The 19,031-nt window shown below is 42.0% G+C and overlaps 1 protein-coding gene across 1 annotated transcript in view; it reads left to right on the top strand.

Annotated features, from left to right (window-relative positions):
- Nucleotides 1-18,730, top strand: part of LOC116036831 (transcription factor IIIB 90 kDa subunit-like) — a 125,496-nt gene extending 106,766 nt beyond the window's left edge. The window contains exons 17-19 of the mRNA XM_031280495.2: nucleotides 7,998-8,049; nucleotides 16,699-16,858; nucleotides 18,030-18,730. Coding sequence (XP_031136355.1) covers nucleotides 7,998-8,049; nucleotides 16,699-16,858; nucleotides 18,030-18,061 — 244 coding nt within the window. The 3' untranslated portion in view covers nucleotides 18,062-18,730. The remainder of the gene's footprint in view (nucleotides 1-7,997; nucleotides 8,050-16,698; nucleotides 16,859-18,029) is intronic.
- The last annotated feature ends 301 nt before the right edge of the window (nucleotides 18,731-19,031 follow it).

The raw sequence follows: 19,031 nt of genomic DNA, 5'->3' as shown, positions 1-19,031 counted from the left end.
TTCTGTACTTCACGTAAAAGCTTTGAAAGTCAATGGAACGATTTTTTTTTTTGCACTAAAACTAAGTCAGATGAAGTCAAAGAGGTGACCTGAATGAGTGAATAGGAGAAGACCATCTGCCTTCCTAGAAAATCATTAACACATCTACCACGTTAACAAAGGACTCTAAAGAAAGGACTAAAGGGCTTTACAGAGGACAGAGGACACATGTAGTCATGAATGCGAGCGGAGACAGTAACCTGGGTCCCTCTCAGGAAACCTGCATGAATTAAAGACTGCAGGGAAGTAAAATAAGGAGAAAATGAACATTTGATGAAGTGGGAGAGGACGTAAGTTATAGACTGAGCTGAGTAAAGTCTGGAGCATGGTCTTGAATACTAATATGATGTGATTTCCTGCTGATGGTGGGAAGCTCGTCCCACAGAGAGGGATTACAACTTTAAATGCCCACTTCCTTTTGATAAAGTTTTAAGAATTTCTGCATACTAATTAAAGGAACGTTTCCTTTACCAAAATGTCAATAAATCCCCAAACTATGCAGCAAACGGGCTTCTGTTCTGTGGAGGACTTTGCTGATGCTTGTTTTTCCCCATTTGTCACATAATATCAAGAACAGGTTAAAGCAGCTGCAATGACGTTTTAACTGGTTATAAAACAGTCTCAATTTAATATTGATGCCTCTATTACCTCTTTCACACTAACGACCAGGATCGGACCTGAGTTATCTGACCCGTGTTCAGCCTTTCTTTTGTCTAATGTCAATTCAAACCAAGCCAGTCAACACTGGTTGATCCCTGTGTAGTCTATATTGACAACGTTTCATTTGTGGGATTGTTCAGGTTGTTCCACCCAATGTCCCAAATTTTCCGCTGGATGTCCGTTACCTTCCGTTTTCTTTGTGTTGGCATTCTAACCTCAGGTGGATTTCTGAGGACTATGGTTAACTGCTCCTCAGATCTCTGCAGGGTAAATCCAGACAGCTAGCTAGACTATCTGTCCAATCTGAGTTTTCTGTTGCACGACTAAAACAACCTTTGAACGTACACGTTCCACCAAAACAAGTTCCTTCCCGAGGCTATTTTGCAGCGGCACCAGGGCTCTGTTTGGCGCCCAAGACAATTGTGATTGGTTTTAAGAAATGCTAATAAACCAAAGCATGTTTTTTTTTTTCCCCATCCCAGAATGCTGTGTGGATTAGCCAGACCCTCCTCCGCAGCGATGCGGGCAGTTTACACGTTATATTCAGAGAACAGCTAACATCACATACTCCAGTCGAGATGTACACCACCAGAACTAGTGTTTTGTACTTGAATTCCTCATTGTACAGTACGCTCTCCAGACATAGCACAGAGAGAGAGAGAGAACAAAAAAAAATTTAATCGATTTATGATCAACATACAACGAGGGGATAACCTTTCTCTGATTGATAACATTTTAAGTGAAGTTAGGCTTCTCAACTCATTTTAAAAAAAGACGTGAACTTTGGTATTTTAAAAGCTTAGGTGGATGGAGGCAGCGGTAGAGCAGCAACTCCTGTGTTCTGTGAGGTAAAATGACTGGTTTTGTCAAAGGAGTCTGGTGACTTCAAAGAGAGCAGAGATAACAGCTTCAGTTCCCCGTTGTAAAGGGTTTAGAATGTTTATTATTGGATTTGAAAACAATTGAAAAACAATCTTTTTATTTATTGTTAGTTGTACATTTGTATTCTTTAATTTGTTATACATATTTTATTAATTTAATCACTTTTTTGTTTCTCTATATTTTGTACTTTTTCTGTCCTTTTACCTCCCATTGTTATACTGCTTAGATCCTCCTCCAGCCCTCCTGTGAAGAAGCTACATTTTGTATACGGTTCAGTTTGAGAGACGTTTATGGCGTAATATGTGTAGAATAGAAATATTGTGTGGTGTATTATACTTCAAAGAAGAGAACAGAAGAGGGTTGAGAAACATTTTCCTAAATTACAGCTTAAAGTTGGAAACATCAAAGCGTGCAATTAATTCTGTTACCCGCCTCTTGTTTATAGTTTTAAATGCTTTTTTCACTTAGAGTTCTTTAAGGTCCATTCAATGATACATTCGTCTGTAAATTCAGTTGTAATTGTTTCTTTTTACTTTTTCTTTTTGCTGTAATGCAGCCGAAGCTAGATGACAGTAGAGAGTAACGCTGCTGGGTAAGGTTAAAGGGCGATTTCACTGCACCGTCCCAGAGTCAGAGAGGTGAAATCAGATTGGATCTTTGGAATTTAAGCATCAAATCATGTCAGGAACTGAAGTGCTTCTAAATCAAATGTTTCAAGAATTTATTTTAGAAAATCAAGGGTGACTTTGCTGCCACAAGGTCTGGCTTCAGTGTGTGTGTGTGTGTGTGTGTGTGTGTGTGTGTGTGTGTGTGTGTGTGTGTGTGTGTGTGTGTGTGTGTAGATGTGTGTTAATAGCGTGTGATCCTCCCCATTTGTGTGATTAGTGGTGTGCAACACTGTGATCCTCCCCTCTGGTCACACCACCAGCCTCTGACGACACACACACACACACACACACACACACACACACACACACACACAGAGTCAACACTGCCTTATAACACACTACGATACTTTATGAAACTCACAATATATGAATATATGATAATTATATAAAAAATGTAAAGTGTGTGTGTGTATGCAAAGGTGTCGGTGTTTAGCCCACAGCCATCAAGAGCCACCGGTCTCAATCTAATCTCTGTTCACAAGACCAGTCACGGCCCCCAAAAATATTAGAGAAGGACGAACCGAGCGCCGCAGTGCTCAGCCGGCCGCTAAATGACCCAGAAATCCCATCCATCTGGAGAAATGTCACAGCTCTCATCAAACGGCCACGGATGGGTTACTGGGTTATTAAATGTGTGTGTGTGTGTGTGTGTGTGTGTGTGTGCGTGTGCGTGCTGAATGGGGTCAGTGCTGTACGGACCAGCCAGCCAGAGCAGAAGAAAACACAATCAGTTCTTTTGGCTTAATCTACATCTTCTCCTGCCAAGCTGCACACCGGCCCACAATGCACTGCAGTCTGAATGGACACAACTCTCTCATTTGTGAGAGATTGTGTGTGAGTCTGCATTGTATGTATACTTGTGTGTGTACTTTCGTCTCTGGGAAAGTATGAGTGGGCACCACAGTTAGTTGCGTGTGTGGGTTTATTGTGATTATGCCTGATTTAATTGTGCTGAAGGAGGCTATGTGTGTGTGCGCGTTTCTCTCTGTGTGCGTGTGCGTGTGTGCCTCGGAGGATCCAGTCCCCAGCTGGAAAATCGAGTTGGAAGCTCAGATTATTATCTTCATTTATGTACATCCGAGCTCATCGCAGAACTAATTTTATTCAACCCCCAGTTTGCAGATTATTTCTCCTCTCTGTCTCATCCTTCCTTCTCGTCATGTTATTGATTGGATTATTGTATGCATAATGAAATTATTCCCTTTACATTGGTTTGTCTCAGTTTATTTATGCCGAACTAAAACACAGAAGCATGGTGGGAAGTAGAAGTTGATTAAAATAAAATAAACGGATGCAATCACCAGCGAGCAAGACTGAAAACAACAAGATGCTTGTAGGAATGTCTCACCTCGATGCTAACGAGCTAAACTACAACATAATGTGAGAATGACGCACAAACAGCAGCATAAACACACTGCACGATTAAAAGATCTATACGATGACGGGCTGTTTATTATTAATTAATTAATTAATATGAAATGGCTCTAATGCAGGAAATGAAATCATGGGAGAAGTTAATGTGGTAATGAGAGAGAGAGGATATGTATGTGAGAGAGAGTGTGTTTTGACTTTATACACAGCAGCAGCTCCTAGTTTCATTATTTAATCTCTGTAAAAGACTCCAGAGACTCTCAGTAAGAATTTAAAATGAAAATATTTGTAATACTGAACAGGAGAAAGCATTGGTTTCTATTTTGGCTCACACAGTTTGGTCCAGTTTATGTGCAATTGCGGATTTGGAGGATTTTAATCTGTCTACGGATAGATTATTGTGGAATATCCTGAATAACCAGTGTGTTGGATTTAGGGGGGGTCTATTGGCAAATAGAATATAATATTCATAATTATTTTTTCATTATGTATGTATGTATGTATGTATAATCACCTGAAACTAAGAATTGTGTTTTCATTACCTTAGAATGAGCCCTTCAAATCTACATTGGGAGCACTGCTCCTTTTTTTGAAATTCAGAACTGAAAAAGCATTTTGAATGAATGACAAACAGCTTCCATCAAAACTTTAGTTTAACTATCTAATCTAACTGCAGACAGTTGGTTAACTGGGAGCTAAATGCTAACAATGCCAACATAGCTCATAATAACAATGGTATAGCATGATGACGATGTTTAGCAGGTGTAATGTTTACCATTGTAGGTTAGCGTGTGAGCATGCAAACATTTGCTAATGACCAATAAACACAAATTACAGCTGAGGCTGATGGGAGCGTCATTAGTTTTGCAGATGTTTGTTCATAAAGCAAAAGTATTGGACTAATTTAAAATGTTTGACCTGATGTAGGTGCTAGAGGAAAAGTCAGAGGATCACCAAAGTCAGTAGGCTTCATCCTCTGGGGAACATGAACGTTTGTACCAAAATTCAATCCATCCAAACAAGATGTTCCAGTCTGGACCAATTTACCCATCCATAGCCACACCACTAAAAAAAATGCTTCTTAATTTTACTCTCTTAACCCTCATTGTTCTCCTTTTTGATCATTCAAGGCTCACTGATGTTCCCTGACCTCTGACCCTTTCTCATTATTATATTGACCGCTGGTGATGCTGACAACCTAAAATAGATTATTCTGTCGGAGTTAATGAAGCAGCTGTATCGAAGGCTGAATCACCATTTAACAATGATTTGTCAGAAACCTCTCTTACAACAATAACAACTTATTAATAAACACATACTACAACAACTGGCTGTGCTGCAAATAACGGTCAGTTGCCAACACGAGTATTGTGACTATCGGAGTTAAACCCATCTGAACCATCTGAGTCTGTAAATGAACAAGTGGCTTCAGCATTAAGCAATGAAACGAAAATAGTCATCTTTTTTAATCTATATGGTTTTGTCCCTGAGCCTGAGGTGACAGCTTCAAATGTCTTGTTTTTATTCGACCAGCTGTCCGAAATGCAAAAATACTCAATTGCAAGGATTTAATACCAAGGAAAAAGCATTTTACCTGACGAATGACTATAATAATGAAATGGTCTCAATATTTTCTGCTGATCAGCAGATCCATTAATTGACGTTATGTCTTTTCATCTCAGTAAATGTTAGATGTTGGTGAACTTAGCGTGTGATAACAGCACCTGTGACCAGCAGGGTCTGGGCAGTTTATCAGTGACAGTGGGTGAAGGGGAATTATTTTTGTTGTATTGATTATTGATTCACGTGGAATTGGAGTCACATGCAGGTCAACGATCTTTGATGAGATTTAATGCGATTTCTCATTGTTCTTCGAACACCTCCCTCTTTTTCTCCTCCCATCTTTTCTTCTCCCACCCTCCTCCTCCCTTGCTCCCTTTCCAACAATTTTCTCCTTATTACCTCCCTCCTTACCTCCTTCTCTGCTGCCTTGTACCCTCAATCTCTCTGCCCCTCTTTTCTTGGTGCCATATTTCCTCCTTGGTGCCCCGAGTCCATCTCATTATTTGCTTGCTCTTTTGTACCCTTTATCCCTGTGCCCTCCTTCTCCTCTTCACCCTTTCCCCACCTCTCTGCCTGTTTGCTTACCTTCCTCTCATCCCTCCCTCCTTTCCCCCTCCCTCCCTCCCTCCCTCCAGTGTCGGGGTCAGGGCCCAGGGGAGCGAATATAGTCTTGCACATGTACCAGGGCCGTGAATAGTTCTCTCAGCGGGGAGCGATTCGCCGGCCTGGCTGGGATTTTCTAATGAGCTTTGAAAATGGAGGGGGGTAGTTTTGCGGGTGAAGATGCCACATTCTCTGTTACCCATCCTCCCCCGTTCCTTCCCCCCTTCTTTTCCCTGGTTAAAGCACATTAATTAAAAGCTCATTCGCGTTCTCTCTCTTATCAGTGAGAGTTAAGCACTTACTGTAAGCCTCCAGGGAGGGCTCCACAGCGGGCCGGGTGGGCAGGGAAGGGGGCGGGGAGCCTCCGGGAACTGTGCTAATTCCAGCTACTGGGATGGTGGGGACGGCTGCTAAGGAATTACTGCCGGTGGTACATTCATGGCTGATTATCTCTGTGACTGTCTAGGAAGAGATTGTGCTCACAGACAGACGATCTGCCTGTCAGTCACAGTTCTGGTCTCATTTCACATTCGCACGCACTTTTTTTTTCTTCTGTCGCTCCCATCAGTTGCCGGGTAATTTGAGCCGGTCGCCTGAAGCCAAGAGAGACTCAAAGAGCAGCGGTAGTAATCGAAATGAAATCCTCAACCTTTATTGTGTCAACAGTAAATCCTGCAATAAAAAGAGTAATGAATATATTAATATATTGTAATACAGGTTGCAAGGAGCCCTCGAAGAATGTTAATATCCAGCTGTGCCTTCTATGAAGATGGCAAGAGTCAGCAATAATTGTTGTTCAATATGACTTTTAATATTACAATGGTTATTAATAATGATGTCACTTTTTTCATCCCCTGAAGCCAGCTGTGAGCCCATGTTTTTTCTTGCTGTTACCAGTGCCTGTCCTGGTTTAAGATCAGGAACTGTACACATACAAAGAATTTCTTTTCTTTTTGCTCAACATCTTTTTGATGGATTGTTTCAAATGTTTGTACAGATGTCCTTTGTGCCCAGCGGATGAATACTAATAACTTTGGTGATCCTCTGAATCCTTAAAAACGTCTTTGTCCAATACTTTGGTTCATCATCAAATACCTGCAAATCTAAAAAAACATCCAATCAGCCTCAACTGTACGTTGTGTTTAATTAGTGACTGTTGTTATGCTAACATGCTAAACTAAGGTGATGAACATGCCAAACATTATACCTGCAGCATGTTACTATTGTCATTTTGAGCATGCTGAATTTAGCATAAAGCACTTCTGTGCCTGAGTGCAGCCTCACAAAGCTACTAGCATAGCTGTAGACTGTTAGGATTGGTTTCTGAACGGCCATACTCGAAGGCAGAATGAAAAGCCTGCTGTCACAAAGTCGGGGGAGACGTGATATTGTTTAAATATGGGACGCACATTTTCAGACAGTATCTCATGGAACACATTCAAAAAGTGAAAGAAATAGTTGTTTTATGAATAAAAAAAGAGCTTGAGAGAAGTTCAAACCCAGCTTACCGTCTCACATCCACTGCGTGATTTGGCAGTGTATGTTGGGTTGATGGTTTCGGAAATGTGCCCCAATGCTGACATCTGAAAGGCGTCGGGGGGAGTTTCTGAAGCTTGTCGACCACCCAAAAAGCACTTCTGGTGAAGTTCACTGGTGCATTTAGTCCTGTTTTCTAATTCAAGAGGAGAGTCTGATCCCGGGCTTGCTTTAAAAAGAACAAGTGCATACACCTCTTACATTTGATTTGTCATTAACAGAAAATAGCAAAAAGAGATGCATAATGGAAAGCTATTCAGTGATGAAAGTGAAATGAAATCAGAAGTAGCCTTTTAATGACACATGGCTCTCCCTTACATGATAGTACCTTAGCCACTTTTAATACTAGTATCAGTATTGGTACAGTGATTCTGGCCCTGGTATTACTTGGTATCAGATTAAAACCACATTCTTTGGTATTTCCCACCCCTAGTTAATGGCAGAATTCGGTATCCCTTACATTTCTACATTTCCAGTGCCAAATGAAACAGATGATTGATATTTGAAACTTTGAATGAATTTAACATATTTAAATCCAAGATGCAAGGTCGCAGAATAGGATTGTTACCTTATATGTCCAATAAAAAAGTGAAATGAAGGCAACAAATGAAGATGTTGACAAAATGTAAAATATAAAATGTAAAGTTTGGCACTGTGTTGTTGTTTGTCTTGCAGGTTGCAGCCGTTCATCAGCGGACAGCCCAACAAGAAGCTGGCTGTGGAGCAGGTGAGCCTTCGTCCACCTTCACCACATCTGCTCTTCGTCTCCGTCACTCACTCGCCCTCTTAGACCCCGCTTTGCCCTCCTGCACTCAACAGACGCACGCACGCACGCACGCACGCACGAATACTCAGTCACCCAGTCAATCACTCGAACAGATAACTTCCCCTTTCGCTTTTTCCTCTAAAACACTCACTCAGTTATTCAGTCACTGTTATCTTCTCTGCCTCACTCTCTTTCTCACTCACTCACTCACTCACTCACGCACGCACACACACACACACACACACACACACTCACAATACTTTTTTTTTTTTAAGATTATTTTTTGGGTTTCCCTTTATGCGATAGTGGATATACAGGAAAGGGGGAGTGAGAGAGGGGATGACACACAGCAAAGGGCCGCAGGTTGGATTTGAACCCAGGCCGCTGCAGTGGACTCAGAGTATCACCAGACTTTTAACTTTTCTAAAAAAGATCCAAACCCAGAGGCTTCCTGTCTCCACATAATGAAGCTGTGACTGTAACAGAGGCTGTAATTCCCCGTCAGTTTCTCCTGCTCGGCCATTAAAATCTAATTGCTGATTGCTCAGATCTCCTTCAGAGCAGACGGGCGATAAATGAATCTCCACTCAGACCGTGTGAGAGGTGAACCTCACTTCGTCTTTGTTTGCCCTTCCATTATTACTCCTCCTCCGCTCTCGTTCTCCCTCCAGGGCGTTCACTGCTCCTAAAAACCTCTGACAGGGTCTTAAAATAAATACGGCCTTAAACTCGGACATAAAAATGTCTTAAACAGCACTTTAGAGGGCTATTTTTTTACCAGCCTGCAGTGATGGGCTTCTGTTGGCCCATCGTCAGCTTTTAGATGAATCCAGAAAGAATACAATATGTGCCCTATCTGCTTAACTAAACCCAGTTAAATGTCATGTCTTTGAACAGGATGTCCTCATGCTGCCCATTTACAGCTTCACAGCTTTCAGCAGCCATCTTCAGGGAGATACAGGCCACTTTTCCCAACTTTGTTTCTTAATTTGATTTTAAATTGGACCCAAATTCAATCACAGGTAGCTTCACATCATCTTCAAAGTCTTAACAGTGGCTTTCTGGACTTCATATACACTCTGTGCTGCTCTTTTTCTATTCCCCCATATCTCATTTTACACATTCCTAACTGTCCTTTCTTCGCTTCCTGCTTCACATTACTGCTGATCTGTCTTCTTTCTGATGATTTACTTCTCACTCTTCACCACTACTGCCATGTTCCTCTTCGTCACTCCATAAAGAAGCAAAGTGGCAGGAGTTACTTCAGGAGTCCAATGTTTGGGAAGTTAAGGTCCCGTTCTTTTTTCAGCATATACAGTACAGCGTTAGGTGACTGACAGTCAGGGCACTCAGATAGACATAAAACTCTTAACAAAAATACCTTGTTCTGGGAGAAAAAGGCAAAGCTCAGCTTGCTCTTTGCTCAGCTTATTGTTGGAGCAACACAGAGCAGCAGGAAAAACCTGGCTGTCTATTTAGACTGGACTAAGGTCCATTGAAAAGTTGGCGTTTATGATTTTTTTTTATTTTGATGATATTTCGATGAATATACAGTATGTTCAACATGTGTATATAGGATGTTTACACATGATCAGCTGTAACTTTCTTTCTGGAGCATTTATTCAGAGACAAACGGAAACCTACACTGTACATTTACTACCACTTAACAAATAAACTGCTGATGTGTTCTCTGCTCTGATAGCCGACAGCTGTCTGCTCTGAGCACATTCACTGTCACACACTCTCATGTAGCCTACACACTAAGCACTGAGCTATTCCTTAAAGGAGCTATTCCCCGGTCTTGTAACACAAGGAGAGCCTGCCAGAGCTTCTTCTATTTGGTCCGAAAGTCCGAACCATCCAAAAAATGCTTTCACACTATAAACGAACCGGACCATGGTCCGGACCGAGACCACCTCTTTTTATCGGACCAAACTTTGGTCTTTTGATCCGGACCGTGGTCCGGGGGAGGTTTCACACCTGTAATTTTGGTTCGGATCAAATTGAAAAGTCCTTAAGTCCGGACCAAATGAGGTATGTGTGAAAACGCCCTAAGACAACTAGGAGGAAGCGCTACACTCAAATGTGGGGCATTGCTCGAACTTTCTGAGCATTGCACTCAAAGTTTATATTATTACAACCATGACCTTGTTGCCGCTGACCTTTCAAAGCGCAACCAATGAGAAGGTAGCTGGAAGATTTAGGAGGTACGGTATACCTACACTGCACTTTGCCTCTGAAGTGTTCGCACTATGCTCTGCACCCTAAGTCACGATTTTACCGTTGATCAGTGTAAGTGGCTTTACAGTGTTCTTACGCTGATTTACAACTAGGGTTGGGTACCGAAACCCGGTGCCTAAAACGACTGGTATCTTCCGGACCGAAAAGCAACGCAGATTTCGGTGCCACTTAAATGCCTGCGCTGCTCTCTGGTGCTCCGAAACGGACATTACAGGCAGCAGAAGCATCACTGCATGTGAAGCGTATTACACTTGGCAGAAGGTAACGTTAGCCTACCGTTAGCTAGTAGCTGGCTTAAACACGGTTAAAATGCTGTGTGGCTGTATTTTACTGGAAAGGTTTCCAACAGTGGGACATCCAACAGTCTGCAGCTAAAAACACAGAGGAGACTAACTGCACCATTGCCACTGCCGAGTCGGAGAAACAACACAGACGTAATGGTGCGTTCACTTGCAACTCTTAAAAGAATAGAAGTGTTAAGGAAATGAATGGTTACTAAAAGAAAACTTTACAGTGGGTAAAATAGTTCCAAAACGAGTGCCTCCTCTGCCATATATTCCTCCACCCTTTCCTGCTGCTGTTCTCCTATTAAAATTTCCCTCTCTTTTTCTTCTTTTCTCACCATTTCACGTCATGCTTCATTCCCTCGTGTCCTCATGTCTTCTTGTTAATGTTTCGCTCTGCTGCTGTTCTCTCTTTCCCGTAATTCTCCTTTTATATTTCCTCTCCTTCTCCACATTCCTTTCCATCCCTTCATCTCTCTTCACCTCTTCCTCCTGCTCTCAGTCTTTGTCTCCCTCTCCATCATGTGCTGTTGGCAGCTCTGAATGGGGAGCTCAGGCTCTGTCAACCAGTATAAAAACATTGCCACGAGGGGCCGGGTCAACAAGGCTTGTTACTTAGCAACTCCCTCACCTCCCCTGGGAACTGGAAACAAACAGCCATCGCCATTGGCTTAGGCTGCTCTACGCTCGCAGCTCCTGTTATGTAATGTTGCAGCAACAGGGCCAGATTGTTGTTGATGTTTGTGCGTTGGGTGTCACTTGCCAAACTTATTCTGTTGGGCGCTTAACAACAAACTGATTTCCTTCACCCTCTTCAGTGATCCAGCAATTAGTCTGTACATTTTTCAAACAAGCCAAGGGAGGAAACAATCCCTTTACAAGGCAGAGAAGGAGTAACAAGTTAATTTCTACCAATTGAAAGTGTCCCAGCTGTTCTCTACTGCCCTCTCCCTTCTTCCTCTACTCCCTTGAACCACATTTGGTCTGAAGCTCCGGTGGAGGGAGCAGACAGCACAGGGTGAGACGTGGGGATTTTCAGAGAGGCTTAGAAATCTGAAAGGGGTGATGAGGTCACGGGAGAGGGGCTTTGAACTGCAGACAGTCACTCTGGCGTGGCAGCTATAGTCTGCTTATGCAAGCAATAGTCTTGGCAATTGATTGCGGAGTCTATTTGAAGTTGGGTTCTCAGAGACGCTGTCTGGCCAGCGGGGCGGTGGTAAACCACATGGCGAGCAGCGTTTTCAGCTCGTCCTGTAGAAACGCAGTGACCTTCGCTTTCACCCGATAAAGCAGAGAGGCAGAGGGCTGAACCAGCTGTGATTGTTCAGCGCTTCCTGTCTTAAAACAGACAAGATGAACCCAAGTTAGGATTATTTTGTTAACATCGGTGTGAGAACCAGCCCGAGCAATTGTTGCATTTGTATACATTATCAAAGACTTAAAGGGATAGTTTGGATCTGTTGAGTGTGGTTGTATACTACTATCTACTACAGTAGATGGTGGTCGGCACGCTCCCAGTTTGGAGAAGTAACCCGTGTTCTGCGAAGTAAAATGACTGTATGCAAGTATGTAAGTATGGTGGATTTAAAGAGAGTGATATAACGGCTTCGGTTTCCCGTCGAAAATGCCTGTCGATTTGAATTTAAATAAACTTAAGCTTAAAATGTAGCTATGTAGCTGCCAGACTCCCGCCTTTCTCTTAACTGGGGGCGTGCCGACCCCCGTCTACTGTAGCTAACACACTGACTATGGAGAAGTAGCTCATACAACCACACTGCAAAATATCCATACTATCTCTTTAAGATCTGCCAGTTACACAAGATGCTATTTCTTAAAAATCAAGGCACATTTATTATCTTTCAACAACAAGGCAATTCAAAGTGCTTTACATGAAAAATAAAGGCATCAAACACGGTATAAAAGAAACATCAAATAATGTAAATAAGCTAAAATAGAATAAAACAGATTAAATAGTAGAGTAAAAATGACAATACAGCTACAGTGCAGTCCACGATATGAACAAATAGTCCCAAATTTAACTTAATAATTGCTATATGGTACTTTACATTTGGATTTAGGCAGAAAATAGTTTTATTGCAACTCTGTTCTGCATCGTAGAAATAGTTTTTATGATGCTAATCATGGCCAGAACCTAGCAACTGCTAAACAAAGCGTGCAGCATGTGGAAAACTAAACCAACAGGGACATGACTAACTTAACTTTGGAGTTTTCTGTAATTTATACTTCCTGGTTATCATGCCATTTAAAACACTTGGAGACATGGCATTAATCCAGACTGTGGTATACTCTCCGTTAATTTAGTTCTGCCAGTTGTTCCATGCATGAGTAACTGCAGGCGATCAGATGTCAGCGTCCTCACACCCATAAAACCCTCTGAGCGCTTGTTTCCTGTAGTTGGTTGGAGTTGCCTTCTCACTCCTAACGAGCCGTGTATTTTTCTCGTTAAAGCACTGAGACACAGACAGCTAACAGTGTAAATACTCCAGTTTGAGTCTCTGCTTCTAACATGCGACACAATGTTTGTAGTGCAGCATTATCTCATGTGAACAGTAATGTCTAATAGCAACACAAAAACATTTTGCTGGTCCCTCTCCCCAGCTTTATCTCCTCTCCCAGACCCTTCATCCTGACCCATGTAACAGCTCTCACCTCCTAAATAGTCTGGAGCACCGTCTTTATGCTCTTATGAGGTCTTTTTAACTATTTTTCTTTATGTTTTCGCATTGTTGCCTGTATTCACCAGCACTTAATTACGCGTCCAGTTCCTGTGACAGGGAGCCTGGCGGGGTTAGAGTCAGCAGGGATCCACAGAGGGAAAAGGGAAGGACAGAAGGGAAGGAAAAAGGAAAGCACTGGGATTTTGCAGTGGATATTTTTTCTGCTCATATTGTTGGGTAAAATCAAAATCTGAGAATATAAAAAGCAGAAGAAGTGCAGGAAAGTGGGGAGGACTGAGGGAGAGTTGGAGCCAAAACGAGAATCAATGTGCAAAGGAACAAAGGAAGGAGAGAAGGATGAAGTGAGGAAGGATGTGGGTAGAAAAAAAAAGAGCCAAACTAGAGGAAGCATGAAATAAAAGAAAGGTGGAAGGAGGAAAGGAAGGAGGCAAATTGGAGGGAGAGATGGCAGAAAGGCCCCAGCAGAGACTTTAACAGCCTGTTGCTGAGGAGAACAGAAAAATCTCTGTCACACTGTGGACCCTCCACCTGCTTCTTTTCCAGCTTTATAATTAGCCCTGGCTGAAAAGAAACTGATAACATACAGGTTTTCCTTTTAGTCGCTGTGGAAAAAACTAAAGATGATGGGTGTCCTCTGCAGAAAGGTAGATTTGTTTCATTCCAAAGCTGGAATGGTCTGCAGCATTTACACAGAAAGCAAAGTGAAAGTCTGGTTTTAGATATTTTATTAGTTTCTCTGGTAGAAATGGAATCCTCCTCACCGTGCACGCCTGTCTTTCCTGGTGTCACAGTTTGTTTGCCTTTTGATATCTGTACAGTTCATCGCTAAGCAAAACAAACACAGCTCAGATTGAAGTAGTTTTTCAGAACGAGATCCGAGTGTTTTCCAAAGGGGAAATTATCTGTGTCCGACAGCAGCACCGTTTTAAAAACATATCGTATTGAATCACTCATCTGCACGAATCACTCATCTGCATGGACTTGATTTGGTGCTGCTGCAGTGGAGTCATATTCATATGTTAAATGGCTATGTACAAAAGTAATTTCTGATTGGCTGCCAGGTGTCTGTTATAGTCGTATAACCAGACCTCAAGCAAAGAACAGGTCAATAGGTTAACCTCCAGTTTAAATCAATGGTAGGGGATTTGGACATGAAACACTCCTGGTTGAGTCATCAGTGCAAAAGATAAACAACTGTGTACTTAAAAATATAGCTAATAATAACATTGAACTCACCAAGTTTATTGCTAAGGTCTGGGAACATAGTGACATCGCTAAAACTAGAAGAAACTTGATGAAATACGAGCAGTGAGACCAGGGGGCTGTTGCAAAAAAGTAGAATGAAGAAATCCAGGATAACTGAAAAAGGACAACTTGACTTAGAGTGATCCGCTCATCGTGGCTTAATCGGTTACACGTTTGCTGAGCCAGGATGAGAAGGTGAAGCTATGTCAAGCCAGGTGTACGTAGTTGGGATAAGTGCACATTGATCACAGATTTACTGATGCAGAAATGGAGAATACGCATTGTGTATGACTGTCACATGAATAATTATAAAAATAATGGTCACAACTTTAAATAATAACAGAGCTTAACTGAACATCAATATACACCTGTTGTATTTTATTGCAGGCTAATAAAAATAAGGTAAAAACCACTGCTGAGTGAACAGAAAAGGCAGCAGGATTAATAAATCCTGGCTGTTAGCCTGGTCAGGACCAGGCTAGCTGCACAGAATAAATATCCATGGTAACTTAGGTGCCTCTGCTTTTGTGCAACCAAGTCAAGGCTAAATTCATCCAGGATAACTTGAATATCCCGGCTTAATCCCTTATCCTGGTTTTGTGCAACAGCCCCCCGGTTAACAAACCTCCGGGTTAGCCAAACTTATTTTGAAGCTACAACAAAGACAAACGGAAAAATAATTACCCAAGTGTCTGTTGCAAACATCCAACACACTTTGACCTACTGTACTTGCCGTAGTTGAGTCTCATACCAAAGTTACAGGTACGTTCACTTTTACTTTGACATGCAGTTAAAGGTGGACCTACTTTGGCAATGTCACCATGTTCCCAGAGCAGCAGTTACTTAGGCAAGTACAATGTTACCATAACCCAGAGAACTGATGGCCAGAGTTACCAAAATAATACCCAAGATGTAATAAACTGTAGTTTCCATTTCAGCAGTATAAATCATTTCACTTGAAAATTCTGGATCAGTCTTTTGGAATAATGTTTTGTTCCCAACTGCAACGATGAAGCATTCTCACACGGGCCTCTGACTGGCTTCTTCTCCATAGCAACAGTGACTGAGGCTCATGGGTATAGTACTATTTAGAGTCATCCACCAAACTGATGTGAAAAAAAGTTGAGATTATTAAAAACTGATGATCAGACCATAACCTGTAGTATTGTTACACTAGGGACAGCTACGGCGTTCGACTACAGTAGCTACATCCAAGCAGTTAACTGTCACTGGTTAAACGGAAATACCCTGCGTGAAACTGACCCCAAACTAACTGTTGTAGTTTTTAGTTTGGTTTTTAGTGTTCATTTGATGGAACTGCGGCCCTTTTTGTGGGAAAATGAACAAAAATATGAAACATTCACACTCGCAGTTTAACTCTGACATTTGTTTTGTCATCGTTTTCACTGCTGGAAAATAGTCCCCGCCCTGTCCTCTGACTTTTTATTACACCAGTTGTTTATCTTCTCTTTCTGGTGCCAACATTTCCTTCTGTTTCAGGCGGCTTGTTTTCTGATCAAAAACGGTTCAGTTTTTGTCTCCCAGCATGCATCTGGAAAGACTCTCCTGGTTACAGTTACAGTTTTTATCCCCTGTGGTTGCCAACGGGGGAAAGTGGTCATATTCATGCGTAAACATTTGACAGCTCGGCCAAGACAATCTGAAAAGGGTGAAATGCAAAAAAAGGCCCTCTAATTACTTTTTTGCCCTTCATTTTTAATTTCACTGGCTTTTCATGAACTCTGAAGGGTAGTTCCCCCCCGAGGATCTCTCGGGGGGGAAATTGACCCTTTTGTACAATTCAAGGTACACTGTTGACTGCAGATTTTTATAAGTAGAATCCTAAATGAGATAATAATGTAATGTAAGATGATAAAAGTGATGCTGTATTCAGTCATTTATACGGGGGATGCTGCGGCAGATGAAATATCTCCTTCGCCTGCCCCAAAGCTCCCCACACACACTATCACTACCATACTACTGTTTATTATTTTTATCATTTTAACGGAAGTAGGGCATATGAAACCAGATCTAGCTTAGATTTCCCCGGGGAAACTCATGTGTCACGCAGAGGAAAATATTAAAAAATACTCCACAACACACGTCTGCTACCGACCAAACAATATTTCCTGTTTGCCCAGATTGCCAACCCCAACCCCCTGCCGGTGGTGGCAGGAGGCCCTGCCAGCGGAGTGGTGGTGGAGAGCGGACCAGTGGTCTACGACGATGCAGCTGCTGAAGAGGAAGAGGAGGAGGAAGAGGAGGCTTGTGTCAGCGCCATGGAGCTGCTGGGCAGCAACGGTCAGTTTAAACCCATCGTGGTCTGTCAGACTTCTATCGATCACTCGTTTATTGTCATAAATTTAGATTTATTCTGGTTTGTAAGTAATTACACAAACAATTAGGCAACAAAAAAAGCGTAATTGGCTATAGAGGCAACAATAAGCACATTGGAGGAACAGAAACCTACCAATATTTGACTGGCTTGTTGGTAAGTTGGCAATAATTACATAATAATCTATTTAAGTTGTGTTTGATAAATTTTTCTGCTCATTGACAAATAAGTTATCAATTGTTTTGTTTGTTTCTTGAAACAAGAGAATCAGGAAGACTGCTGCACAACAGTCAGGAAGAAATCTGAACTCTTGACTTTATATTCTTGAATGTAAAGAAAACAAGTCTGCTGAGAGACATGATTTGCACATTTGAGTCTAGTTGACACGAACAGTGGCAGACTGCTTTGTCACTTCTCAGTGGGACCGCGAGTGTCTGGATTGTGAAACAGTCTGAATGACACTTTTAATGAATGTGCGTCTGTGGGTCATGGCTCTGTTTGGGCTCAGACTCCCGCTATGTTTTAATGAGCCCTCGGTAAGATTACATTTCTTCACTTTATGTCTCTGGTTGTTAAAAGTTAAGGCCCCCAACTCTGCCGCAAAAAAAAAAAGCAGGCCTGAGCTACTTAATTGATTCCTGTAGGGGAACTCTTTGTTTGTACTCCTGCCCCCTCCCCAGTGAGGTCAGGGCCAGCCTCAGAGCTGCACCTCTGGAGCTGGTAGAGACTTGAAGACAGCTGAGCAGGACGGACGCCTACCGGCACTGGAGATTAAACCAGAATCTGTCACTCCGTTGATGGATTGTTCCTCCTGCAGAGAGCCAAGTGACACTTTTTTACATTATACTAGTCTGACCTGTTGTTGCTCTCCATGAAGTCACACAACACACAGCATCTCTGTGGACTTTACTTTTCTCTTAATTCTGTGGAAAGTAAGCATGTTTACGCGCAGTTCCACTCACAGTCACATATGGGAGCTGTCATTTGAAATCAAAGTGTTTGTCTCTTAAAGCATCTCTCGCCGTACATCTACAACAGTAAAATGCAACATGCAGCGGTAATATTAATCCAAAAACAGCAGATATAATAGTAAAAGACGTGTATCTAATCTGTCCCTCTGTGTGTCCCACCCTGCAGAATATGGAAGTGATGGAGATTACGACGATTGATTCTAGCAGTGGTCTTCACTGGGTTATTATCCCCAACTAGTATGGACTATTTTGAATCTTGAAAGTGTATCACATGGTTACTACCAGGGACACACAATGGCTGCAGCTACAGGTGGGAGCTGTGATGCCAAGAGAAACAAGGAATTCCCATCAGGAACAAATGGGTCGTGTGTGCAAGAAAACAAACGCTGGAAATATCACACTCCTTGTCCCATTTGGCATCTCAATTGGACTGAACTGGGAGGACGCACTACTTGGATGCTGACAGAGATGGTGAAGTGGAAATAAAGGGATACAGGTATATTAATTAGTGTGGGTCACAGGCCACCTGTGGTGGTAATACCGCAAAATCAAATGTAGGAAATATTCCAGTGACCTTTGGTTTGTGGATTTGCAGGTCAGAAGTCATTAAAACATAAAAAAGAGGGCTAAACTTTTAGATGACTAGAGTCCATATAATTGTTGATTCAACGGCATTGAAATGACTATATTTTAATGTGGTAAGGACCTCATTCACACAGAAATATAGTCGTTTAAATGCTGCTGAAACAATAGTTATAGTAATGAAGACATCTAAAAAAAAAAAAAAAAAAACGTTTTCACAAAATTTTGCCCCGTCTTAAAGGGATAGTTTAGATGTTTGTTCAGTGTGGTTGTATGAGCTTCTTCTCCATAGTCAGTGTGTTAGTTACAGTAGATGGGGGTCGGCACGCCCCCAGTTTGGAGAATCAGGCAGGAGTACCGACACGGAGGATAAGCAATGTCCTGCTGTGGACGGAGGCAGCAGATAAACACATTTAAGACACCTGAAAACATCTATATCAGTGGACATTATATTTAGAATATTATTACCTCGCAGAACACAGAAGTTGCTGCTCTACCACTGCCTCCATCAGTTAGTTAGTTTGTGTTATTGTGTGAATCTGCGCTAACTATTTAACACCAAAGTCCCACATTGACACAAATGCCT

Source organism: Sander lucioperca, chromosome 18, assembly GCF_008315115.2.
Source record: "Sander lucioperca isolate FBNREF2018 chromosome 18, SLUC_FBN_1.2, whole genome shotgun sequence".
NCBI classification, from domain to species: Eukaryota; Metazoa; Chordata; class Actinopteri; order Perciformes; family Percidae; genus Sander; species Sander lucioperca.
The sequence above is the reverse complement of the archived record's forward strand: the minus strand, read 5'-3'. Positions and strand labels throughout refer to the sequence as shown.